The 27,775-nt window shown below is 44.2% G+C and overlaps 1 protein-coding gene across 2 annotated transcripts in view; it reads right to left on the minus strand.

Moving 5' to 3' along the window:
* sema6cb (semaphorin 6Cb) overlaps positions 1-27,775 on the minus strand; it is an 80,392-nt gene that overhangs the window by 30,096 nt on the left and 22,521 nt on the right. For both annotated transcript variants that reach the window (XM_071524354.1, XM_071524353.1), the window contains exons 2-14: positions 27,004-27,203; positions 23,474-23,588; positions 21,498-21,555; positions 17,365-17,421; positions 16,828-16,929; positions 12,087-12,177; positions 10,899-11,021; positions 10,348-10,436; positions 9,874-10,091; positions 8,644-8,775; positions 8,216-8,371; positions 5,336-5,512; positions 4,347-4,484 (exon numbers count right to left, since the gene is read on the minus strand). In XM_071524354.1, coding sequence (XP_071380455.1) covers positions 4,347-4,484; positions 5,336-5,512; positions 8,216-8,371; positions 8,644-8,775; positions 9,874-10,091; positions 10,348-10,436; positions 10,899-11,021; positions 12,087-12,177; positions 16,828-16,929; positions 17,365-17,421; positions 21,498-21,555; positions 23,474-23,588; positions 27,004-27,145 — 1,598 coding nt within the window. In that variant the 5' untranslated portion in view covers positions 27,146-27,203. The remainder of the gene's footprint in view (positions 1-4,346; positions 4,485-5,335; positions 5,513-8,215; positions 8,372-8,643; positions 8,776-9,873; positions 10,092-10,347; positions 10,437-10,898; positions 11,022-12,086; positions 12,178-16,827; positions 16,930-17,364; positions 17,422-21,497; positions 21,556-23,473; positions 23,589-27,003; positions 27,204-27,775) is intronic.

Consider the following 27,775-nt stretch of genomic DNA (forward strand, 5'->3'; position numbering starts at 1 on the left):
GTTACCTGCCGCCTGCCTACAGTCAATTCAGAGATGTTTTTTTCAGCCCGTTATCCTGAACAAAACAAAACATACAAACGAGTCTGAAGAACGCTGGTGGTGCTGGATGCGGCGTCACGTCAAACCAAAACTCTTCTCTTGGAGTCAGGGAACAAAGTTTTTAATGAGGACCTCTGTGACCTGTTTTTAATATCTGAGACTATTTACACCTATACAAAGTGAGCATGCAGGTGTTACACCGCCTTCACCTCACTCTGTCAACATCAGACAAATCCCACTGAGAGCAGATCAGTGTGTCACTCTTAAAACAGAGGAAAATCAAGACGGGAGCTATTCCCCATCCAACCCCTCCAGCTAGGGACTGATTAAGCATGTATGTATGCGTCTATGTATTAAAGTATTATGAATATAGTGTATGTAAGCATGCGTGTCTCTGCGATTGAACCTGCCCTAGGCATGATTTTTATATCAAAATTCACCCGTCTCGTCAGCCTAAATCAGGACGTGGGGCTCCAACCGAGATGAGCGTGCTGTTCCCACTAACTCAGACCCCAGAGATTCACCCAATTTGTGCAAATGAAAGTCTGGTATTGGATGTGGACCCACAAGAAGTGACAAATTAAATCCAAACTGTCTCCTAAATAGCAGCAGAGAAAGCTGGACTCACCAGTTTTTTTCATCAGTTTTTTTTTTCCCCTTTCTCGTCTCTTTGGTATCTTTTGGTATAAAGCATCACAGACCGGCCGGTTGGTAAACATGAGCCTGCTGTGTGCAGTTTACTGACCTCACCTTACAGGATTTCTGAGTATTGAAGTCCTAGAATTTCAATTAACTCTGCCAAGATGTGAAATTGCCTAGTGAAGCTTTAAGAAAATATCTATACAGTATCTAGTATCTAGCTATCTAATAAGTATGCATCTCCCTTCCCATCCTGCCTCTCTTCCTCTCCTCCTCTCTATCTATAAAAGACAGCGAGTGTATCTCTGTCGCTGCACTCCTGCTCAGTTCAGACAGGACTGAACTGACAGACCAGCGGGTGACCGGCCGCCACACTGGAGCACTCTGGGAAAAAGAGGTCAGTCGTGTCCAATATGGTTTGGAAGACAGCGAGAGATGTGCAGCGAAGTTGTTTGGCCTGTGTGTGTGTGTGTACTGTGCATGTGTGTGCGGTATAAATGCATTATATACGACCGTACATGCGTGCATGGGTGTCCCTCGTGTCTCTTTAAAACTTCAGACTCTTTCAGACTTCCCTGCTGTCCTCTTGCTCATATTGTCACGCTATGATGAACACTGAGGTGTGTATCCTCGCCTGCAGCCATACTGTGTAAGGAACATCCATTAGTTGCTGAGGGGAGGTGGGATCTGTCCCGCCGCCGAGGCCGAGGCTCATAACTTCTAGTTGTCAGTTAGACAACGTCCTGGGAATATCACCCTCTCTGTCTATGGGAAAGGGGTTTCAGCTAATATGATGCTGCTGTTAGACATAAAAAAAACCCCACAATGTCCAGCTATTCAGGAAAAAATAAATCTCTAAATTGAATTGAGGCAGGCAGCAGATAAACTACTTCTTAATGTTGTTATGGTGTATTTAACATTTACTATATAGCCTTCAGGTTTAAGCATGTATCTCCAAGAGTCTGTTTTTCAAAAAATGAAGAGAACAATGCTTATTTTCTCATTTACACCCATGTATTTTGGAAATTATACAAAGGATTTTTAACAGGATTCAAGTTCCCATTGGTCACAAAATGCAATCAAGGCATAGATGATGATGTTAAATCTTCAAATCAACTATGAAAAATACCAAAGGTATTTATTAGGTTTTTATGCGACAGCACCGATAAGAAGTTTGTTTATTCTAGACTAGTCTCTAAGCGGAGAGAGATATGAATGTAAAAAAAGGATGTTTCCAAGTGTGTTGAAAATCCCTGTATCTGCAGCTCTTCAGGGTTCGCGCCTTTCCTTGCCCCGTCATCGAATTTTCATCAAAACTCCCATTTCATACAATGCCTAGCCACTGTTCAAAACAGAGCAATTTCTGAAACCTAATATCGGCAGCAGTGCCTCGAGTGAAAAGCTGAAACCCGACAACAGAGGCTACAGTGAGGGAGAGGAGAGAGCGAGGGAGAGAACGAGCAAGAGCGAGAAGAATGCAGAGATAGAGAAAATGGAGGCAGAAAATGGAGAGATAGAGCGAGCAAATCTCATCTGAAGGTAGACAGATGGGGCGGTGGGGTGGAGGAGGATATGGTGGCTGAAACCTGACCCCCTGGCCAGGCATGATGAGGCTTACGGGGCCCCTAATCCCTGGATGAGGTGCGCTGTAGCACTGCTCTCCAAAAAGGATCCAGGGATGCAGTTGGCCCCGTAAGCTAAAGTAAGACGGGCCCAATCCCTTTTCCCCCTGTTCCTCCTCTTCCCCTGCTTTCTCCCTGTTCCTCCTCTCCTCCAGCTTCAGAAAACAGCGGCCACCACGGCTGGCTCCCGGCCAATCAGCTGGTTCCAATTTGTCCGTAAATGATGTTGCGAGCTTCTCCAGGCCCTCTCAATGAGGGTTTAGCATGCTATGGGGGTATATGTGTTCCCTGGTGGGACTGAGAAGAAATCTTTTCTCTGGGTTGGGGGTGGAGGGGGCTGAGAAAGGGGTGAGAGGGGGCCAACATTCCTCACAGCCCCAAAAATAGAACATGAAGCTGGGGAACAAGTACATTAGCTGGGGCTAAAACACTGCCTGACAAAACAAAAGGCTTTGGACAAAGAGACTCACGTTCTGCTGCATAGGCCATCTCAAGAACTCACTCTAAAAGCAACGTCAGCCTCGAAACCGCAGCCCTTTCAACTTTTCTGTGTACGGCAACTTTGTTTTTTTGAGGGGGAAAAGTTGATTATACGTAACTTTAGTTTTAGGTTCAGGAATTTTAGACGAGTATCCCACTTTTCTGCTTCTGAGACTTTGGCACCAGACTCCAGTTAGCACAGCAAGTGCAAGTCAATGGGACGTGAAATTGTTTAAGTTATTTTTACTATTACTACAGCTACGTAAGAATATAGGATCGCTTAAACTCTAATTTAGGGCTCAGGTAGGAATCAGTAGGACATGCTTATAAAAATCTTGAATCTTCCCTTTAACCACAAGCGTTTCTTAAATACCAGGCACATCATCCAACCCTCTGTTCAACTTTATCTTACCCTCCCTGACCTGCCAACACCACAAATAACCGCAGAATGCTTTTAAGGAAAGTACGCTCAGCCAACTGCATGAACCGGACGGATAATAACATAACATCTGCTATTTGGCGAAGGCTTTTGTCCAAAGCTCCTTACAGTATCATGAGTGGACACATTTTTCAAAATTGGAGGCCTCAGTGGAAATGGGACTTACCTAACTTGGGTTACTTGGCAGTGTTTGAGCTATTTTCTTATTTTCTACCCGCTGAGCTACAGAGGGAATGAAACCCTTAACCCCTGCAGTGTTTCAGCGCTGTAGTACATGAGTCTTGAGACCAACTTTTCTGACGTCTTTGACTTGTCTTGGTCTTCTGACCCTTCTGATTTGGACTTGGTCTTGCTTTCGGACATTTTCCTGCCCATCTTAACATTAACAAAGATACTTTTTTCTCCACCGGGTCCTCAGCATTACAAACAGTTTAAGGGATTACACCTGTGTATAGTTTGTACTGGCCCTCCAACGTCTATACACTGATTAGTCAAAATCCCATACATTAATTAGTTGGATGTTGAAGGGTGTAATACAGAGCTCCTGCAGATAGATCTCGATCTCTATTGTTCCTTAAAGCATGATTTTTTTTTTACATTTGGAAAGACAAGTACAGTGTTTATTGCCTATTTACTCTGTTTGTCTCAGTGCTGATTCTTGATCTTACCTCAATCTTGACATCAGTGTCAATGCCTTCCTTTAACACACTCCTGAAAATGTATTTGTTATCGGAAGGCCTTTCTATAATCACTCTACACTCTTGTATTTGTGTTTTATTTATTTATTTTTATGTAAACTTGTTTTATCTGACGTTTTATCTGATGAACTGATTTTATGTTTCATCTTCACTTTGCTTTTATCACCTTTGTTTTGATTTGTGTGAAGCACTTTGTAACATTTGTTTCATAAAAGTGCTATATAAATTAAGTATTATTGTTATTGTTATTATTATTATCTCTTAGACCTGACTTGGAGTCGACTAAGACAGTCTTGACTGCAGCCCTCGGCAACTCGGCAACCTGTTAGTGCCTCCCTCTCCCTCTCCCCACACAAGCTAACACACAGAAGCTAGACAGGGAACTCATAACCCTGGCAGAGGTAACGCCTCGCTCCACAGGCCACTCACTTCTTGCAGGTGCTGTAGTCGGAGCAGCGGCTGAGCGGCACGCGGATCACACAGCTGGAGAACGCCACGAACAAGGCGTGGTGATCCCGGTCCAGCTCCAGGCCCAGCACCCTCCTGTCCTCGCCCCGCACGTTACATCTGGGAACACAGAACAATACCACCTGTAAGAAATGAGATTTTTTTTTTTGTTTTGTTTTGTTTCATTTTCAAATCTTCACTGCAGCACTGAAGGCTGGCGGAGTCTGAAAACAATAAGGAAGGCCGGCTGTGCTCCGTGAAACGAAGTTGCCGAGTTCATGCAGATAAGACTTTTCAAGCTGTGCAACCAGAAAACAAAAGAATACAGAAAAACATTCCCTCTAGCCGTACAGGGTGATGCAAAGTGTGACAATAGACCAGAGAGAGGGTGGGCAGGACAGATCAAGGCACAACACAGAGAGAGGGAGGGAAAAAGCAACAGAGGGCATGAAAGAAAGACACTGAGAAAGTGTGGAAGAAAGAGAAAGGAACAAGAAAAAGAGAAAGAATGGGGCCAAAAGTGAGAGAAAGAAAGAAAGACAAAGAAAGTAACAGAAAGACAAAAGGGGACAATGATCAAAAGAAACAAATTAGGAAATAAAGAAAGAAAGAGAGAATGAGACAAATAATCAGAAATAAATAATAAGTCTAAAGCAAGAGAGGGCGAGAAAGAAAGACACTGAGAAGGAGAGGAAGAAAGAGAAAAGAACAAAGAAAGAGAAAGAATGGGGCAAAGAGAAAGATAAGAGATAACAGAGATAAGAGAAAGACAGAAAGACAGAAAGAACAAAAGAAAGAAAGAAAGAGATGGAAAGGGGCAAAGAGAGAGAGAGAGAAAAAGAAAGAAAGACAGAAGGGAAGACAGAAAGACAAAAGAAAGGAAGACAGAAAGAGAAAAGAAAGAAATAAACAAACAAAAGCGTCAGATAATCAGCGCAGAGCAACAGAGGAGTGGAGGCAGGTTGTCTGACTTGTCGGGGTTGTAGACGTCGATGTCCTCCAGCAGCTGGGTGCTGAAGGAGGCGTTGGCACCCTGGGTGCTGGCCAGGATCTTCAGCACCCGCCCGTTCTCTGCGCCCAGGAAGACCACCGTGTGGTTCTTGTACGGCCCGGCCGACGTGTCCACCGCGATCTGGGTCAGCTTGAACCTGGAGGTAGGGATAAAAGAAGAGATTACAAATACTGCTAAGGGTAAAGATAAGTATCAATCTATTTGTGGAGAAGAAGCAGCATCAATAGAAAGAAACTGACACTGAAAAACAATTAGACAAACATCTTTGCTCTGAAATTGAAGCTGAAAGACTTAAAGACCCCATGAAACGGAAATCTTTACTTATATACATAATGCAGTGAGGGATCAATCAAAAGTCTAAACCAGTGGAATATGAGTCAGAGAGAGAAAGGCAGTTTGATTTGATGGCAGGGTGTGGAGGGGCGGGATTGTTAAAAAATTTGATGGTTTTATTGGTTATAAACTTCTACTTACGCCTCCTGGTGCAGCATGATGTCACCATGAAAGATACTCTGTTTTCCAGCAGGTAAAAGTAATGGGAGTTTGTTTCATGGGGACTTTAAATTAGTTTGGTTAGAGAGAGGGTTAACATGCTAATATATTAGTTAGCATCTTAACAACATCATCATTTTGTATTTCACAGCCAATTTACTAACAGTGTGAAGCCAAAACATCATCATTGTATAAAGCATCAGTGTGAAATCAATCAGTCCATCTACCCATCCACCCACTCACCGCCATCCATCCTCCTATCCTTTCATTCTACCGATCTATCCATCCACCCACACATCCATTCAATCCACCCATCCCTCCTTCCTAGCAGGCATTTTCCTAAACCACAGTGCAATCTCTCGTTTTGATTTCAAGCGATCCATTTGTTGTTTTTATTCTATCACTTTAACTTTTGTTTAACCGGGCTAAAGTCGGCTGAGCACTCTCGCTCTTTCTCCATCACCGCTCTGCTTCATATTCACACAGTTCCACACGTTCACACCTGGAAGCTCCACTTGAGCCGTCGGGAGGTTAGGTGCCTGGCTGAAGGACACATCGACAGTAATCGTTGAGGAAGGAGAGAGCTTTACTCTCTCACTTTTCCCCCCACCTACGTTTTCCCAGCCGGCCTTGGGAGTCCGACCAGCAAACAAAAAGCCTGCTTCTCTTTTTTGGCGACTAGACTCGACTGTGCCCTTCCATGAGGATATCGCTGTTGGTTCCTGCGCCCTCACTTCTAGTTGCAGTCGCTCCCGGCGGGTCCCGCGGAGCCTGGCGTGTTTACCCACATAGACTAAACTGGCACAGCGCTGCAATGACTCGTCAGGATTGCGTGATGCGCTTCTGGTTAGATTTCATTTAGCCAGCTCCTCTCCGGAGAGAGACGAGGCAGATGTGATGTTTTGGCGCCAGATGTGAGGCGGCGCATGTTTCCCCAGTGCGGAGCCGCCACACTCGCCTGGTTGGCTGTCAGCCTGGCTCTGCTTCAGGAGGCATGGCGGGGGCTCCTGTATGTAGTGTCTGGAGTATGTGTGTGTGTGTGTGTGTGTGTGTGTGAGCCTGCATCTGTGGTGTGTGTGTGCATATGCCTGTCTCTGGTTTGTGTGGTACTATCTAACACGCTTGTGACACTTATCACTGCTTCAACATTCACCCCATCATCTTCTGACATCATCCAAGAGTTGGATTCTCAAATGTCACACCACACACACACACACACACACACACACACACACACTAGTGACTTTCTTTCTTTGATGAGAACTCCAGACGACTGCCTGCAGGTCGGGTCAGCTCTGGAGAAAGACCCCGTCCCAGTGGGGTTCGTCTTTGATGTGGGCCGGGAGATCGACCATTGCTCACACCGTGAATAAATCCAATGGGTTTTAATGAGGGACAAGGTTGTGTGTTCCACCTGAGCTCACTCATCGATACCAATCACAGCCCCGACTGCGGAAACACTGCCGGTGCATTATGTTGCCGTTGATGATAGAAAATAATACCTGTGTGCGAGCCATAATGAAAAAGAAACTACCCCCAACCCTTTCTTTTAGAGGCCCGATTTGTAATTGCAGCCCGGCTCTCAACAGCATTATGCACAAACACTGAGGCCCAGCTAATGGTTTTGTTTGTGTTTTGATTCACTGAAGGTTTTTTTTTCACTCTCAAAAGGACTGACTGAACATTTGATACAGGTACAGACAATATGTGATAGATAAACAAGAGATTTGCATGTGTTTTCATGTTGTCAAAGGTTTACATGGTTTATTCCTGTATACATTAATAACATTTGGAAAAACTGAAGCCAAACAGAGTTCGGATTTCGACTTACAACAAGGTATCAAAGTTGCAAAACGTGTTTTGCCTTTGACAGCTGATGGAAAACACTTACTTTGACATCACTGATTGGGCGTGGCCAGAAGTACAACATGCTTGACAGTTTCAACCCTCAGAGAGCAGAGCAGCAGCAATTTTCTGCCCCATGTCATTTAGTGTTGATTTACTCTTTAAATGGATTGGGGGATACACTACCAGTCAAAAGTTTGGACTATTTTCCACATTTTAGAATAACAGTAAAGACATCAAAACTATGAAATAACACAAATGGAATTATGCAGTGACCAAAAAAGTGTTAAATTCACACATAGGCATCAACTTCATTATTTATATTTGTCTAAGAAACTAATTTCAAGCATTTAAGCATAAGCCTTTAGATCAAAACGGCTTTTAAGATAATGAAAAACATAGTGCATTCAATCAGGTGTGTCCAGACGTGTGACTGGTAGTGTACACACATCTATCCATTCATTTTCTTTTCTATCTTTCCTCCCATTAATCGGTTCCGTACCTGCTGGTGGTGCGGGTGAAGTACGGCCTGTCGTTGACCGAGGGGACCGACTCGTCCATGAGCGGGTAGGACTTGATGAAGGTGAGGGTTTCGTCGGGAAAGGTGGTGGAGGACTTGAAGGCGGCCGCCGAGCCGTCGCCGGCGCAGCAGCCCGGCCTGCGGAACATCAACAGAGAGAAAAACATCAGGAGGGAATGCAACTCCACAGGCACAGACGTAAAAAAAAAGAATCGCAGCTGTTTGATTTTTGGAAGGAACAGGGGGTAAAAACAGGTGTCTTGTGTGACATGTGTGCTTTTTTTTTTTTTTTTTGTTCAGAGATGTGTGAGCAGAACAATAACGGCAGCAGCTGCAGACTCCATTGTGAGCGTCAGATAAACACGTCCTTGGAAGCTGACAGGCTTGCTATTCAAAGACGCGTCTCTCACCTAGGTTTTGGGACCTGCTCGTCAGGCACGGGCGTCCAAGCCGACTCGCTGTTCCTCTGCTCTTTGAATTTGCCGTTGAAGGCCTTCTCGATGTCGTCCATGTAGAAGGCGCACACTGCTGAGCCGGTGATGCTGTGAAAGGAGGCACAAAGGAGGATGAGGTTACACACAGCAACACCAAAGTCTGGAATTTAGCGCCTTGACAAAGCCTGACAAACCCTCTATCCTTTTACAAAGAGGAATTCAGCATGTACTAATATGTCTGCACATATATATACGAAAACATAGTATTTGAATATTACAATGTCTTGTTATAACAGACCAATTTTGCAGGAGAGAGGGATTGTTATGGATCAGATATCATAGGTGTGGCAACTACACAGAGGCACTGATTTTATCCCTTTATTGCCCTGTCCAACAGGGTTGGGGTCAATTCATGAATGAACTCATCAATTCCAACCTCTTTTAGAAGTGGAATTTCAAGGAATTCAATGGAATTGAATTCTGTTTCCTTAGAGCTGGGTGACATTCACGTTCCAACTCCAGGAACTGATCTGGAAATTCACCATGCATTCTCAATTCAATCCCTACTATCCCACTACTATAATTGGAGAGCGGTTTGAGTGTTTGTGTGTCCCACCATAGAGGAGAGGAGAGGAGAGGAGAGGAGAGGAGAGGAGAGGAGAGGAGGGGAGGAGAGGAGACAAGGACAGAAGAGGAGAGGAGACAAGGACAGGAGAGGAGAAGAGACAAGGACAGGAGAGGAAAGGAGAGGAGGAGAGGAGAGAGGAGACAAGGAGAGGAGAGGAGGAGAGGAGACAAGGAGAGGAGAGGAGAGGGGAGAGGAGACAAGGACAGGAGGAGAGGAGACAAGGAGAGGAGAGGAGAGGAGAGGAGAGGAGAGGAGAGGAGAGGAGAGGAGAGGAGAGGAGAGGAGAGGAGACAAGGAGAGGAGGAGAGGAGACAAGGACAGGAGAGTAGAGGAGAGGGGAGAGGAGGAGGGGAGGAGAGGAGACAAGGAGTGGAGGAGACGAGAGGACAGGAGGAGAGGAGAGAGGAGAAGAGAGGAGAGGAGAGGAGGAGAGAGGAGAGGAGACAAGGAGAGGAGAGGAGGAGAGGAGACAAGGAGGAGAGGAGGAGGTTATAAATTCCAGTCCAAACAATCGAGCATATGTCTTAGCATATGTCTTTCTTCATCTCAACTGAAACCACAGTCATCTCCTGGCCGACCTGTTGGCCTGTGTGGTGAAGACGCCGAGCACGGCGGGCCGGTGGTTGATCTGCAGCACGTTGGTCAGCGACTGCAGCACGTCGAAGTAGAAGAAGGAGTCGCCCGGGACGGAGCAGTTCAGCCTGGCTTTGAGGAACGACGTCCAGTAGCGTTCCAGCACCCTCGGGGAACCTCCGTTGTCGTTCTTGCAAACACGCGCCACCCTGGAGAAAACCACCTGACGAGACGGGAAGAGAGCGTGACTTACAGGCAAACAAGCGCCCCCTTTGTCTCATTCATAAATCATGCGTGTTTACCACTTCGCACAGGACCCATGTGGGACAATCAACAGCACTTAAAAGTCACGTAGGTGTGTGTTTTGCACGGCAAGCAATCCTGTTCGACTTCATTCCTGCACAGGACCAACAGAGCTGACGTCACACGCCACCAATATGGTGCGTATCCGGTCTGGACTAGAGTGACAAGTCCCTCACCTTGCCAAGTGTGGTGTACTCCACCGCTATCTCGCTGAAGAAAAAGTACACGTAGTTCCCGTACTCAATGGCATGGAGAAAGTGGGGCTCTGAGGGAGACACGAGGAGAAATGTGTGACAATCATGCAGAGGCAGCGCTGGTTTGTATTCAACATGACAATTTTGAAGAGGCGAGGCAACACAAATTGGACACATTTCGGAAGATTGGCCCGACTGAAATGCCGGGAAATCATGTTCTAATATGGCAAATCTGAATATTAGGATACAAAAAATAAAGAGAAACTCTTACAATCACAGATAATATTCATTATGTAAGAAACAGCTAAGCTGATTTCGGATCAGTGCTGATAAAGTAACATTGATAAAAGGCACCAGCTGAAGTCAGAAATGGTGTAATTAAGATGTGGATATATCGATACAGCCTGAGAAATAATAAAACGGTCCAGTTACTGTGTGTGTCCGACATTTCCACAGCCCAACACCTCACAGTGCTGCAGCTTCATGTCATTAAAATGTGTTAAATATTCCATGTTAAGGTGCTGGAGCTTCACCTCGTAGCCATTTGGAGTCATACTTGACTGTGCGCAGAACCGGGCTGCTCTCCCCCAGACTTCGGTAAATCACCGCATCGCTCGCCAAGAAGTCAGTCATGGTGGCTGAGTAGAAATCGCCGCCTGAGTGTAAAAAAAAAAAAAAAAGTTATTGAAGTACGTTTTCAGGGATCACATTTCCAAAGAATAACCCATTTTTCTCAAGTGTCTATTTTGGTCACGGGTGACTTTTATCGGCCTTTAAAGAGAGGCAGAAGAGAACAGATGTAGAGGAACATGTCGCTCTTAATAACGCCCCGTGTGAACTTTGCAGAAATGTCAGTGGGAAAATTGGCAGGATGGAGTGCAGGTCTGGCTCTCAGCTGCCCGGCCCACTCTGTCGCTCCAGGTTCAGCTCGCCCCCTGAGCTGCTGACAAAGTATCAGCTTCCTTCTCCACTATGATTAGAAAAGAAATTGCAAATCTAACCACTAATCAGCATCAATCCAAGGGCAACTTCTACCTACACTGCTGTTGAACTGAATTTCATTTAGCTCGTACTCCTACTTATCCAGAGTGGCTTGTAATGAGCCAGCAACCTCAGTGTAACCCTATTATAGGAGTTCAAATTTTCCTGTATTTATATATGATCAAAGCTGTATAATGTAGACACTGTTAAAATTAGATTTTGTTTCAGTAGTTAAATTTAAGATCAGTGCATTTTCAAAAATTCAAAAATTTTATAGGCAGTTTTGGACTAACTAACAATGCGTCAATGCATCAGAACTGTACTTGGTCTTGATTGGCTCTCCACACCTAACAATCATTAAAATCCTTCCAATCAGCCAAGTTTGCAGCATTTGCACTGACACACTCCCTGGAAAGCCTCCAAAAGACAGGTTTACCTGGTTTTAATTAGAGGGGTCGGTGTTGTCGACCAATCAGGGTTCAGTATTGTGACTAAATTCATTCAATTAATACACTTTTAATTTGTTAAACATTATGAAGAACAGTTATCACTTCCTGGGTGATAGATTATTCAAAAACAAAATCCTGAAAACTGAAAGGCATGGGAACTTTAAGGACACTTCGACAGGACTTGTTGTGACTGTTGACAGACACACATTAGCAGGTGTGGGGGGGTTGAACCTGTGACTTCTCAGTTACAGGACAGCCTCTCCAGGGACTAGTCCATCCTGCCACACTCACCGGCAAAAAGTCCGACGTTGGACTGGCGAGACTCAAAGGGGCAGCGGGCCTGTCCCACCACCTCCTCCCCGTCCTGCTCCAGCGTGGACATCTAGGTCAGAAAGGACAAGGGAACACTTTATAAGGCCGTATATAGGACTGTAATGCTAACTCAATAGAAAAACGCCTCATAAAAAGACTCCGTTGTAAACACATGTTCGAAAATAACCGCGTTACTGTTTACATTTGTAAACCTGTGAGGTTGTTATTGTTCTGACTGGAAAATCAATTCGCCTCAAACCCTCAAAAGTCTTTTATGTAGCGAGTATTACGGTTAACTGCAACGGATGTGAACCAAATCAATCCCTCATGATGAAAGGCGACACATGCGTCATAAAGATTAGTTTTATTTGATGTGGTGTATATGGGTCGGGTCCATAAAAGACGTGTGTTAAGTTTGAAGTCACGCTGTCACGGGCGGAGAGGACAGGCTATCTCCGGGCCGCAGATATTTAGCTGCTATTTTCTGACCTGCTGTTAACAAGGTTGTAAACCTCGCCTATGACAATAAGCGAAAACCCAGTGATGTGTGTGTGTGTGTATGTGTGTGTGTGTGTGTGTCAGTGGGGCGGGTGTGGGGAAGATGGCTGGTGTGTATATGGGTGTGAAATGTGTATTTGTGTGTGGAGGTTAGAGGGGAAGTCATGCAGAGCAGCTTCAACACCCTCTGCGGCAACAAGGTGACACACACACACACACACACACACACACATTAACAGACCATTAACGCGTGGGTTGGTTTAAGATGCTGTGTCGCCTCCCTACTGGCTCACCAATGTGTGTAGTTGCTGTTCTATTGTTACCCAGTGAGAGAACTAAAAAAAAAAAAAATCCCTTTACTACAAACCCTGATTACAAAGATGCCCTCACACAGTCACAAGTCATGTAGAATTTAGTTGTAAAGGAGCCAAACGTTGCTTAAAGTCCCACTGAAACGGAAGTTAGAGCGCCTTTAGCTTCTGTACTGTGACGTATTTCCCAGTGAAACGGAATATTTGAGCGGTGTACAGTTACAAGAGAGATTTAAATCAAATCCTTCGCATTTGATTGGACCGCTAAACAGTGGGCGGGGCTTAGAGTTTAGCGCGATACGGAGCTACAGAGGACTGTTGGCTCCACACACACCAGGTTGAAGAATGATTGATGGGTGGATGTCATGATATTATTGGTTGAAATTGGTTGGTTCATGCTTACGTAAGCACACGGCATATTTTGTTTTACAGGAAGAAAACATGATTGGATTTTGATATAAGAATACAAAGAAATTGATTTTTGGTATTTTTTTTTGGCATATATTGTTAAATAGGTGCACAATATGACCGGGGATGTGATCTAAAAGGGTTAAAAATGCATTTTTCATTTCATCTCGACTTTAAGAGACCAGCAAGGTGCGGATAAAGACGAGTGTGTGTGTTTGTGTGTTTAGTCACTATCCACCTGCTGAAGTTAAAGTGGTAAGAGTTAAGTTATTTCGTCATGTATTCCAGTATGATTTTTACTATTGGGAATAGAAAAAAACAAAAACACCCGGGAAGTGACCAGGAGTAAACACAATAGCAAAGTACCCACTCAGTTTCTCATCCCAACTGCACATTTTTAGATCATTGACACACCAAATCTGAACATCAATGTTGTATTTTTATTAGTCTGTCATGATTTTAGGCATACTGACTTTTAGATTTCTTGCTGCTTTTGTTGACAACTGCCTGCCAACAGGTGCTGAAAGAGGCTGACTGTGCTCTGCAAAATACTCGGACGGCTTGTGCGTCACGTAACGGACTAATCTACAGCTAGCCTGTTATTATCAAAAAATAAGATCCCTGATGCAAAAAGTCATGAAATATTGATTTGAAAATAATTCACAGGCTTCTGCAGAACAAAGAAACAGAATATCAGCAGGACTGCAACCATAGAAACAGAAAACAAACCTGGTAAGATTGCCATTCTGCCTCTAACAGGCAATCAAATTTCCATGCTCTCTGAATAAATTAAAATATTGAAAAAATCCTCCATGTTTTTTACCTGTTACCTGAGTAACGTCTTTCTGGCACAAGGTGTCACCAGCGAAATTGATTAGAAACCTAAAAAAAAAATCGACCGGACTTCTTGACCGCGGAGTGATATGATTAGATGTGAAACGCTGTTCAGAAATAACAGACCTCAGTGTCCAATCAGAACGGAGTATTCCACAAAGCCGTGTAATAACTACAGGACAGCTTCCCCTGGTGGGCAGATGAAGACAGATGGATTTGACGCTTCAAGGTTTTTGGTAACATCGAAACACAACCTCTCTGCTGTCCATGGCCCAGCTGTCTCAGCATACTGGTCAGTGAGGCTGCATGTTCATGGCTGGGCATCCATTCATGCCTCTAACCGGCCCTCCACTTCCACACACACACACACACACACACACACACACACATCCCCAATTCAATCCCCCCCTTGTCCTCCATGGTTTTTCAGCGCAGTCCCACAGACAGATTCCATGATATGATTTACACTTCCTCCTGCTTTCCCCAGCTGTCCGGATAGTCATCACTTGTACTTTTTTTTTTTTCCAGACTGGGGGGGTGGAGGTGGTGTGTGTGTGTGTATGTGTGTGTGTGTGTGGGGGGGGGTAGTATGGAGAGAAAGAATGTGAGGATGTGTTGTTGTTAAAGTGTAAATCAGCCCCTCTCTACCTCAGGGAGTCTGCGACAGAAAGACAATGACGTTTCCACACAGGTCTATATATGGAGTTCTTGGTAGCATTACTCCTGTGTATGGAAAAAATTGTACTTGAAATGTGAGAAAATGTATGAAATCTTGGGTAGTAAGGCAGGCGTTATCACTTGTAACACTTTCCATCAGTTGCTATAGGGGTTTGCAAGATTTTTTGTGTTAAGGGAAAATATAAATAAATACGCGTTAGACCACAGACTCACATTTGTTTAGGTTTTGTCTTCAGGAGCCCCATGTAGAAGATGTTTCTTTCTACATAGGGCTATTTAGAGCAATACAACTGTCTATGGGCGGGTTGATAACCACAGTGGAGTTAAAACGCTCATCCTAATAAATTCTGCCATTGAGATAACTTTTAAGAAATGAAAGTGAAATTAAATTATTCCTCATTTTGCTGGGGACCCCTTGGAAACCCCCCCCCCCACGGACCCCCTGATGGTCCCCGTACCCCTCGGTATCAACCGCCGGGTTAATGCACTGGAAAAAAGATCCCACTGAAATGTAAAAGTCTTACAGTTACTCAGCTCCCCTTTGGATTTTTACTCTCCCCCGCACTGTTAAATTTATATGCTGTAGGACTCGTGCTCCCCTCCTCCTCCAAACTAATGGCCTGATGTGAATCACGGTCCAAAAGCGTGATGTCACCTCTGAGGCTCCGGCAGAACGCCACGCTGGGGTTTTGTTCGACAGACTTCAGACTGCGGCAGCTTTACCTTTGCATTGTCTTCACTCAGACGGTATCTGTGCTTTTTCTAGTGTATGTTTTCACTTAGCCGACGTCTCTTTCTGGCGCTCTCTCTCTCTCTCTCTGCCGTTATTAATCGCCAGAACAGCGGGATAACCATGGAGACGAACTGCCGTGAGCCACCGAGAGCCCAGTTTCCTGGCGTGGTTTGGTCTCTTGACTCTCTCCTCTCTCTCTCTCTCCCTCTCCCGCCCGCCCTCGCTCCCTCCCTCCCTCCCTCGTGCATCTACTCTCTCGGCTTCATTGTCTCAGACGTGTGAAGGAAGCTGTTGTGTTATTGCCATCATCAGCATATCTTGTGTACCATCAACAGATTGCTCTTTCTTTATTGTTGAGCCAACATATTATTCCATCAACAGCGAGCGTTTGAAGTTACCTGGCCATGAGAAACACGAATACGGCTGCGTTCACACTGCCGGCCTTCAAGCTCAATTCCGAATTGCTGCTCATATCTGATTTTTTTGGATGACTGTTCCTGTCTATTCTAGATTGTAACCCATATATCCGAAACAAATATGAACTGACAGTGAAGCCAAAAACATAAGTGTGCTCAGAGTAACAATAACAAAAGATATCACATCTGTTTTTGTACCTATACTTCTCTCGCTTTTTCCAAACACATTTTCGAAAACGCAGTATGTGCCTTGGAGTTTTGACTGAATTGAGGCGTCTCCCCAAATACATCGGGGCCTCATTGTTCTCCAGTGCTGACGCCGACTCAGCCGAACTGCCTTGGGCGCCAAAAATTATGACAATCTCAGGTGAATTAATGGTTTACATTTAGGTTGAATGTGTCGGGAGCCACTTTTCTACCACATATCCATGTGGCCCGGATGGGAATTTAAAAATCTGACCCCATGCAGCTTTTTGCTGTTCACACTGATGAGAAAATATCAGATCTGTGCAATGTGAGGGAAAATAAAATAAAATAAATAAAATCTGAAAATCAGTTTCAGCTGCAGTGTGAACGTAGCCTGAGGCCTACGCATTAAACTTAATCCTGGCAATGGCCCTTTCGCTTAAATTCAACATGGTATTAATGTGATACGGTTTTTGTTTGCAATTTTTCATTTTAACAGCTTAGGTAATGGGGTACAACTGAAACAGCACAGAAGGTCACAGCCAAACATACCTGATAATGGCTGTAATATGAAATCTCTTACCTGTAATTGCGTTTTTTCCAACAATCTGGGCCAGGAGGCAACACAAAGTGATACCCGTGTATCAGTGTCTTACCTTATAGTTGCGGCAGGTGGGGTTGAAGGCGTTAGTGCCGCAGGCGAACAGCGTCTCGTCGTTACGCGGCACCAGCACTTTGATGTAGTTGTAACATTCGTCCTGTCGGGGGGGGGGCAAACAGCTGATGTTATTGTGCATCGGGGACTAAGTCCATGTCGGCTTCTAGCGCAGCAACTACAGAATCAAAGCAGGACTTAGGTATACTTTTTACTGACACACACACACGCACCACATTTCTCTGTTTTATAGTCATTACCATAATCCCCAGGCTGATCCTTGTGGTTTCACTACAGCTCTGGGGAGGCTGATGCTATGCTGAAACCCCCAGTCTGTGTCTCCTGATGGCTGAGGCAATGATTCTGATAAGCTAGCTGCACACCTCGCCTTATTACAAAACTTCACTGTGTGAGGGAGCGGCGGAAACCAAGACGGAGGCAAAAGAAGGACGAGCCCGAGAGGGACTGAGAAATAGAAACAAGAGCAAAAAAGAAAAGAGAGAGAGGAAGATGTGTGTGTCTGGAAGATAATACTCACGCTGTTTTTCCCTCTCACTGTGCACTTCTCCACATCCTTCGTCTTCCAAGTCAGTTTCTGAAAAATGAACAGACAGCCAACTGTCAGCTCAAAGACAAGCTGTTTTTCACCATCCCAGCTTTTGTTGCTCCCAATCGTTCAAGTGCTATTACGAGACAGCTGTGATGAAAATCTCATTAACTTCAATAAACTGTCGGCGGGGGGAAAAAAAAACAAAAAACAAACAAACAGACAAATATCAGAAATGCCTGAGGCGGCGTGCGTAGCTTGTCGGTGGGCAGCTAAGCATTATGGTTCCTCAACGATAAAAATCACTCTGCGAGATAAGTGCAGATCAGCGAGTACACACATGGGGATCAAAGGACCACAAAGGATATCTGCATCACTTCAGTGTCTATATAAGGAACAGACAATTAGCTCCAATTAACCTACCAGCCATAACCCATGCCCTCATCCCCCAGACACACACACACACACACACACACTACATTGTAGCAGCGCTAGTTGGCTAGGCGTGCCTCCACTGGTGGGCTGTGATAGAAATAGATCCATCAACTTGTTAACAAGGTCGGCTGGTTGAAGGTTTAATGCACTGGCCGGCGGCTCCCATCCACTGCCAACTGTGCAGGATAATTTACTGACCCGACTTCCCTGTGAGCTTATCGATACCGCCGAGGATGCTGGGAATGAGGTTTCTCTAAACACTAGGCAGCGCTGTGGTACTTGAGTCTGGTCTCGGTCTCGAGTCCGGTCTTGAAACCGCTTTCCTAACGCCTTGGACTCGTCTCGCTGTTGAATGTTGACTTGACTATTTTTCCGAAGATACATTTTTCTCCACCCGGTCCACCTGCGTTTATTTTCTCCCCAGCGCTACAAACAATTCAAGGGATTACACCTGTGAATAGTATGTAATGGTGCTCAAACTTTTATGCATTGATTAGTCAAAATCCTTTGCCTTAATGCCTTGGATGTTGAAGGGTTTAGTACAGAGCTCCTGAAGACTGATCTACATCTCTGTTTATCATTATTTTTACATTTGGAAAGGCATGTACCGTATATTTTAGTCTTGATCTTGATTTGGGCACAATTTGCTTTGGTCTCCGTCTTGACTTCTTTGGACTCGAACTCGGTAGGACCTGGTCTTGGAATCGACTTGGACTAACTTCTACTTTAACTAAGGTGGTCTTGACTACAGCCTGGACACTACTGTAGCTGTAACACACTGTGATACTGTGAGTCCTGGACCTTGTGCGTCTGAAAAATCAACTCATCTTAGCGGTTCCCCAATCTGGTCCTCGGGGCCCAGAGTGCTGCTTGGTTTTTTCATTTAGCCGGGTAGTTTTCATTCTAGCTGTCTAATCAGGAACTATTTAGGCCTGGGACGACAGGTGAATGCAATTAACTACCTGGGAGAGTAGAAAAGCTGCAGTATTATTCTGGGCCTCGAGGACCAGAATTAAGAACTGCTATAAGACACTATGAGGCATGGTGTTAATAACATCCTGGATAGCGAGGTACTTCTAGAGTCGGATCGCAAGGAGGAGACCTGCTTCCTGCTTTACATCTACGGACCATTGATCAATGTAATAAACGTACATGTTAATTTATTTCCATTCCGTAAGAAAATCATTGACCCGTACATGCCTCTTCCATTTAAGAAACATTGCCAAACTCAGGTCAGTTGTATCACAACCCGAGCTAGAGATGATCATTCACGCTTTTATATCATCCCGGCTAGACTACTGCAATTCCCTTTTCACCTGCCTCAGCAAGTCGTCTCTGGACCTTCTACAAATGGTCCAGAATGCTGCTGCAAGGCTGTTGACCAGGTCCAGCAGGATGACTCACATCACACCCATCTTAGTTTCATTACATTGGCTTCCCATCAAGTTCAGGATTCATTTTAAGGTTCTTGTTTTCACATATAGAGCCCTGCATGGTCAGGCACCTGTGTACATTTCTGACCTGCTCCATCCTTATATCACCAGTAGGTCACTTAGGTCCTCTGACCAGGGATTACTGGCTGTCCCTCGTGCTGGACTGAAAACAAAGGTGATCGTGCCTTTGAAGTGGTGGCTCAGACACTGTGGAACGCTCTTCCTATAGACATAGGATATGAGGTCTCTGTTGGTGCCTTTAAAAAGCAGCTGAAGACTAATTTATTCAAACTGGCCTTTGTCTCGCCTCGTGCTGTCTAGTGTTTGTATTTTGTGTGTTATGTTTTATTGTTCGTTTCTTTTTTACTGTATTTATGGTCTTATTTTATTTTTAACAATTTTACTCTTGTGAAGCACTTTGTAACCTTGCTCTGTGAAAGGTGCTATACTAAATTACTTTTACTTACTTAAGATCTGATTTCTAAACGGTCTAATGTTTTAAATCGATCTGTTTTTCTCTGACTCTGTATTTTACCTTAATTTGTCTTTTCCTCTATTTATTGTAAAGCACTTTGAGCTGCATTTTATGTAAGAAGGGTGTTATATAAATAAAGTTTATTATTATAATTATTATTATTAAGAAGAATGCAAAAAGAGCCAGTGCTGTGGGAACTCGCTCACTCGAAAAGCTCACTCAAAATGGTGGGGAATAAGGTACCAATCACTTTCTGAGCAGGATATGACAGACTCTGTTTATTGTCTCTTAATTTTAACCCAACCCTCTTCCCTCTAGGTCCTGTCCTCTCCTTCTTGAAGATCTGATAGGATTCAATAGGAGTCAGCATTATGGTAATAGGCCCTCCCTCGTCCACGCTCGATTTGGTTTACTAATAATTACTTATGGCCACCCAGGCCCAGGGAGATCAGTGAAGGGGAGAATGTGGATGAGCCCGGCGCGTGAAAGATGGGGAACTGGTTTGAAATTGAGCCCGAGCGAAGGAATGGATCTATGATGAAGAGGACGCACCGCTTTCTGGCGATATAACTCAGTCACACACTAATGATCTTGGCTCGGCCGGATAACAGGAATCGGAAAGTCGGAATGCAACAGTGGCATATAGGTGGAGTCTTCATTAATTTTCCACTCAGTTCCTACTGTCGCATTGGGAGGGGCACAGGTCTGGATGAATGGCTAAAAAAACGCACCGCATACAAACATTCAATATCTAAGTTCTCACATACATTGCTGGAAAAAAGAGATGGACCGGCATTGTAGTGCTCCGCGGTTCTCATTTCTTTCTACCACAGTCAACATCCAAATCAATAGCTTGGATCTCCTTGACATGGAGAGGTGGCCTTATGGGAATGAATATCCGTGCTTGAGGCTAATCTAAATACAAGCAAACAAAAGTCCAAGCCTTGGAGGGCTTTTATTTAAGTGCAATCATGTTTGACAAATGAGATTCAGATAGGAGTGAGCGTGGCACTTCAAAAGCCACAAGAGCACCGCTCCACTTGTATTGGATATATGTCTGAAGAGAGATTGCTTAATACTTGAATGAAAAGACAGGCAAAGGGTAGAGAGGAAAATAATGAGTTACAAACATTACAAGAGACTTTTTGTGTAAAAGCAGACTATGTGCTTCAAAAACAAAACAAGAAAAAAATAGTCTTCTGAAGTCTAAAGAGCCATGCCTTGTACTGAACCCATCTTTAGAACAGGTTGGTCTATCATTACTAGAGATATATCATCCAGAATATCACTGTTGACATGTGATACCCTCATGCTCGTTCATGTTGATAATTTTATTCTATATTTATAACCCTAGGGACCGTAAAACCTATTTAAATTTAATTGAAGCAAAATGATAGGAGGTAGGGCTGGGTTACAGATCAGTACCTTACTTATTATTGATATTGATTTTAAAGGATCAAAAGGAATCAAAATGTTGGATTCGTAGAATGAGAATTCAAGTTGCTTATGGGAATTTGCATTGAGGAAATCAACCGTGGCCCAATTCATTTTAGGAAAGCACATGGGATGTGCAAGTAATGTTCTCTAAGATAATGTATTTTGATTCAACAAACAGATATATCAAAAGAAGCTGCATCTTGGGACTGGTATTGATTATGAAGCATCAGACCCAACTACCAAACATTTCTAACAATGCCCAGCCCTGATAAAGCAGTGACACTGCAGGACAGAGGGGAACGCTAGTGGGTTTGGAGTCACGATCATGGGAAAGACTTGCCTACCTGCTGTGGGATGATCTGCTCAGAGGAGGTGGCGAGATTGACGGCGAACACGTGGTCCCTGCAAGAGATCAACAGTCAACACAGCATTAGTGGCCCGTCTCCACTCGCCTTTCTTCAGCTTTGAGGCTTTTGAACGCAACCCTCCGTGGACCTCTGATCCTACCATTTTACCAAAAACCTGCTCTCCCCAAAAAAACACTTCCATCCCTTTAAATAGGATTGATTAGAGCTGTTCAACACCACAGTGAGAGGTGGATTACTGATAGACAACACCAGAGGAGAGTTTATTGGTTTTCAAAAAGAGATCAAACCCCCTTTGACTGCAGATGAAAACCTCTGAAGAAGAGCAACAAGAGTTTTCCAAGCATTGACATAACCCATATGAATAACTTTGTGAAGTGAGCCTTGCACTTTGTTGTGTGCAGCTGTGGAAAATATGAAGTCCACTTAGGTACATTAAGAATCTCCATACCTTTTTGGACGGGGTTTCTTGGCAGTCAGAGTGCTGCAGTTTGGGACGGGGGCCAACATTGTAGCATAATGCATTTTGCACAATGAAAATGGGCAGAAGAGGTGGGACCTCATACTTTCTAGATAATTAACCTATGACATCTTGATCGAGAGAGGAGCTATATGCAATTAGGCTGAGAGATGACACCGAATAGATTAATAGCGGTTTGGTGTGGAGGAAATGGGCTGGCGGAGATAACTGACCAGTAGTAAAAGTCTACTGCAGCCAAGTACAGGTCTGATCTGTGCTGGCAGTGGGAATAGAGGGGGTTGGAGCCGGGATGCCAGAATTTACTGTTGAGCCGTCTGGAGGTGTTAGATTAAAAAAAAAGAAAGACTCTGAAAGAGACTCTGAAATTTGACAATTCCATCCCTCTCTCCCTCGGTCTTCAAGGACTCCAGAGACATTTACAGACACACATGCAACAGTTTCCAAGAAAAATGGCTACACCAACTTCTCTGTGGGCGCTGCCATATGTTTTTGTTGCATGTTTTAATTGCTTTTAGTGGTGTCCTTGTTGTTGATGGTGTTATTTGTTATGCTGTTTGCTGTCTCCAAGTCTTTATGTGTGTCTGTCCAGATTATGCCTGTGCTACTTTATTGTATCTTCCAACATTACTGTTTTTATAAAGATTTCTGTTGCCATTTGCAAACTGCTTCTTGTCCTTTCTCCCTGTTTTTTTGTTCTTTTTTGTCCTCTTCCCCCCAAATTCCCCATCAAGAGGCCTTTTGCCTCTTATCTAGCCATCACTGTAAATAAGGATTTGTTCTTAGTTGACACGCCTGGTTAAATAAATAAAATATTAGATTAAACTTTAATTCCCGTGTTTGATTCCTGTGGCGATATTAGGTCATCCCACCAACAGAGAACAGCATATAGATTAGAAGAAGACAAACAGAGTGCTGAGGATAACATGCTAAGTAATTACAACAATCAAAGTGAGAATAATACAACAAATAAATGAGATACAGTGTCTTTGCTGATGGATTTACAGGTCTGAAGCAGATTTGGGAGTGTGCATTGCTGCAGTAGCTATTCACATGAACAGATGCACAGATGGAAGAAGATACTATTAACATAAATGTCTCTGGATGTGCAAATATGCATTGCAATCTATTCACATGAACAGATTCACAGATGGAGGTTAACATATGTACAGAAATATGTGCAAAAGGTGCACATTTGCATTATTTGCCATCGTGTATAAATGGTGGTAACATGCAGAACTGAGTCTGGATATGCAAAACGTTCATTGTTAGCATTTACAGATGAAAGCAGTGAGTGGGCCAGTGAAACATTTGTGATTGAAGGTGCCCGCTTTATACCTCCAATGACACCTCCCTCCTTTTCTATAATATCCCAGCCCGCTTTCTATATAGGCCTTCAACCTTGGTAAATAGCACAAGGATGGTTACATCAGATCCTGTGTATTGGTAAACAGGCAGGTAGCTGGTGATGACTGACCTGGCAGCGATGTAGAGCATATGGTTGATCCGCAGCATCCTCTGGAAGTCCAGGCCCAGGCGGACCGTGTCGTTGTCCGACATGAGGCCCTGGAAGCTGGGGTAGAGGTAGGAGTCTGTGTGGGAGAGGAGATGGACAGAGAAAAAGAAAACGTTCAAGATAAACTCGCCTTCATAAAACTTTGCTCCAATCCAGATTTTTCTTAATGACTGTAAAGATTAAGATTTCTGCAAGGTAGGGTGTGCTGAATAAAGACTCTCAAATGTCATTATAACTCACAATACAAGTTGATTTTATTGTGATATTAAATATTAAAACCAAAGCATTTACAACCATTTACAGCTTTGCAATACATTTAATTCATGCATACATAAAGACAGTACTAGGACAACAGTGGCTCAACATTTATTAACACAGAATCAGTAACTGATAAAAAATATCACACCAATTCTGTCCAACAAATGCTGAACCTGGGTAACAATTCGGCCTATTGTACTGAAGACCCACAACACATATGCTAATGTGTGCTGTGGGGGAGGATAAGCAGGGGAAAAATAGCCTCCAAAGTTGCAAATAAGATGCTCGTGTCATAGAAGTCAGTCTGATTTAAATAAATGACTGCTGGAAAGCATTTTTTAACAGACATGTCTGGGGAACACGCCAAGTGAGGACAAGGCAACAAATCAAAGGAATGTGCTTGGAAAACGAGGCCGTCTGGTCAACTTATGTCTAAATGGAATTTTTCTGCCTTGGAGGTCAGAGAGTTCGCAGTTCAGTGTTGTCATGAACGCAACGTGAAAAGAAATCACTCTGAATGCCTTCGTCAAGACTACCTGGTTAAATAAAGGCAAAAAAAAAATGTAATCCCTGTTACCGCAGACAGCAAAGAAATCAAGCGTATGATTCTCTGAAAATCAGGCGTATTCGTGCACAAAAAAAGAGATATTATGTGTCTGTGTGCAACGGCACAAAAACGGTGAGATAAGATGAACTGAGAGAAGTGGTGCAATGAGAGCAGAAGAAAAAAAAGGGTGATTTAATATCTGCTCTAGGTTGCACTAAGCCCCAAATTCATTTTTCTTGCTTCCTTTTCCCCCTCTCTGCCATTTGCAGTTCCAATGGTATGACTAACTCGCTACAGAGAAATTTTAATTCCAACAGTAGGAGCTGGTGTCCAGTTCGTTAATCATAGGGGAGTGACAGCCAGGCAATAAACAAACATTACTCACAATCACTCGATTCAAAAAACTGCTGAATAACATCAGCCTGCTCATTACTGACACCAGGCTGTCTGCTACATCAAAGAAACTTCCAGTGCCGTTTCCCCTTTTTCCCAAGCAGAGATTCAGCTCAGGGCCAGGGAGTATTGGATCTGTAAAGTACTGTATTAAGTGCCCTGCAGCCTCCCATCTGACCTGGGCTGCTGCTGAATTAGCAATCCCCGCTAGAAATACACCACAATCTGAAATTACCCTCTCTACAGGGAGCCGTACGTTCCCCTAACCACTCGTCTCGAATCGACTGTTTAAAGATTTAAACTTCTAATGACTGGCTGAGCGGTGGACCTTGCTGTGCTGTCTGGCGGGGAGACTCCCAGTGGCTCGCCGGGCCCACCTCACCATCCTCCCCTCGGCGAATGAGGTCTTCTAATTACTCTTCAGCACTTTCACTTCCTTTAAAGTTTCGGGGTACTGCTCAAGGCGATATTCCCCCCAGTTCGCTACAATTAACAGGAGCAGGTGAGGGTGTCCAGAAATGGGGCGGTAGTTAAGACCTCTGCCTCTGGAACCACAAGTAACCCTGCAGGCTAAGGACTGAATCCTACCGGAACCTTCTATCCTGTGTCTCGCTTAGTATGCATTAGGGCCAGAGCGATATATCGGTTTGCTGATACTGGGCTTTTATTAAATATCGGATATGTGCCAGCCAGTGTCGTCCAGGTTCCTCCCTGACCACAGCTACAGAAAAACAATCTAAAAAACCTGCAATGAAAAAGTATTTCCTCTGCACATTTTTGTTTCATTTAATTGTTCATTAATGATTTTTCATTTAAAAGACAGTAAGTGAGTTTCACCTACCATAGAACAGGTGAGGTGCGCCACCCTGGCTTAGATAACTGCCAACCCATCTCAAAGATTTTCATCAGTATTGATTATTGAGCTTTAGTGTCCCGTTGTGATCTAAATCATTAGTTCCTCCTCTCTGGTTGAAGGCGTTGTATTCAGTTAAATCAGCTGGAGTATGACACACGAAGAATAACATTTTGGGGGCAACACTGAATACTTGTAATTTAAAGATATTCGATATCAGCAGCTCCAATACAAAAATATCGGTATCGGCCTTCAAAGGTCCGTATCGGTCGAACCATATTCTGTATGCATGCCAAGTGTCTATTACAAAAAAGAAAAAAAGACTAAAGGTGAGTCATCTGCCCACTCTCTGTTAAAAAAGTAGTAAGGGAGGGATGATCTCTGAGACCTTGGGCTGACGATGTATTATCATACATAATGGACGTTTCGGGGAGCTGTGCGGGGCCTTCCGCCATGCTGTCACCTGCTGGAACCAGAGGTGACAAATGGCTCTCATTACACCTGGGACGGAGCTCCACATATAGGACTATTAGCGCGGCTATTTCTGCTAATGGTTGCGTTACTCTCTTCCAGATAGATCAATTACAGTGTGCGGGCCACGGTCTCAGCCACCTCTTAAATCAATTATGGGCCATTACGTTTACCAGCCAGGACCTCCTCTGCAGACCTCCCCAGTGATTGGGTGCTGCTGATGGGGCCCTAGGGTGCTCCAATGAGGCAGTGTGATAAGTGTGTCACAGCAGTCAATAATCTTCCCCAGTCAAAATATTAGCTTATAATCTTGGTGCTATACTTTGAACTTGGTAATTCTTGGTAATTGGTTTGTTTTCTTTGGTCTGAACCACAGTGGAAAATGTTACCTTGCTGCATTTTTGTATGTGGGTCATTTAGGTTCACACTGCCCAATTACAAGTTTAAAGCTTGTAAAAGCCACATAGACTCACATGTAGCTTTGCTGAATATGAGCATCAGTCACAACTGTGGTTGATTTTGTTATGCTAGGCTTTGCGAACATGAATAATTGCTGGTTATCAGATGTCAAAATCCGTTTCCTTACACCTATAAGACCTTGTGTATTAGGGTCGTTTCCTGCAGTTGGTTTGGATTACATTCTCACTCCTAATGAACCGCACCGCAGTTCGCTTGGAGGAGGACCAAGAACCGCATTTTCAGGTGTGTCCCAGTGTGTTATTTGGTGCCACCCAAGTTCAAATGGCCTTGTTCTCACCTGCCCAAACAAACCAAACTCCGGGAGTAAACGCTCCAGGGTTCGAATAAAACGCTAACAAATATGCTTGCTGTGAACGTGCCCTTTAACACAGCTATCCAACTAGCAATATTCCACTGAGAGGAGATATAATGCCTAGTGTGACCCTTGCTTTTCTTCATCTGCTCCTGCATCTAGGATCACCATGGCAACACAACAGAGCTTGAACTTACATTCTCTCCCCACGATGCTGATTGGCTCCAGGTCTTGGGGGAAGGGTGTGGCTCCTGAGGACAGCTGAGGTAAGACGGCGGTTAAGGTGAGAGCCAGGACCACCGGCAGGAGGGGTCGAGGCGAGCCGGTCACCAGCCTCATTGTGGCAGACGACGAGGCCTCACCAGAAACACATGGCCGACAGCAGATCCACCTCCACCTGAGACCAGACACAAGATTAGCACGGTTAGCAGGGTTTACAGATCTGAATATAGCCAACTATGTCTTTTTACAAGCACACTGTAAATATATACTGCCGGTCAGATAGTAATGCTAGAGACTGGAGCACATTACAGCAGTCCTAATCCTGTAAATTATATGAGCTGCACACATAAAGACACGTTTTAATCATGGTAAAATTAACATGCAACAATTACATGACTGAATAATGGCAACAGCAACTTTTAAAGGTGGCAGCTAAGCTCTTATTAGCATGCAATGCCTTATGCCAATGCGGCGATGTGATTGAGTGTCAGCTGAACCGCCAAGATGTGAGCGTGCAGACAGACACACGCAGAGAGGAGATAGAGTGAGTGAGAGAGAGAGAGAGAGAGAGAGAGAGCGAGAGAGAGAGAGAGAGAGAGAGAGCGAGAGAGAGCGAGAGAGAGCGAGAGAGAGCGAGAGAGAGCGAGAGAGAGAGAGAGAGAGAGAGAGAGAGAGAGAGAGAGAGAGAGAGAGAGAGAGAGAGAGAGAGAGAGAGAGAGAGAGAGAGAGAGAGAGAACAAAGGAGGA

The sequence above is a fragment of the Centroberyx affinis genome, unplaced genomic scaffold (assembly GCF_046629955.1).
Source record: "Centroberyx affinis isolate AG114_WGS23_722 - 3 ecotype Tasmania unplaced genomic scaffold, CSIRO-AGI_Caff_v1 ptg001185l_1, whole genome shotgun sequence".
Classification (NCBI taxonomy): domain Eukaryota; kingdom Metazoa; phylum Chordata; class Actinopteri; order Beryciformes; family Berycidae; genus Centroberyx; species Centroberyx affinis.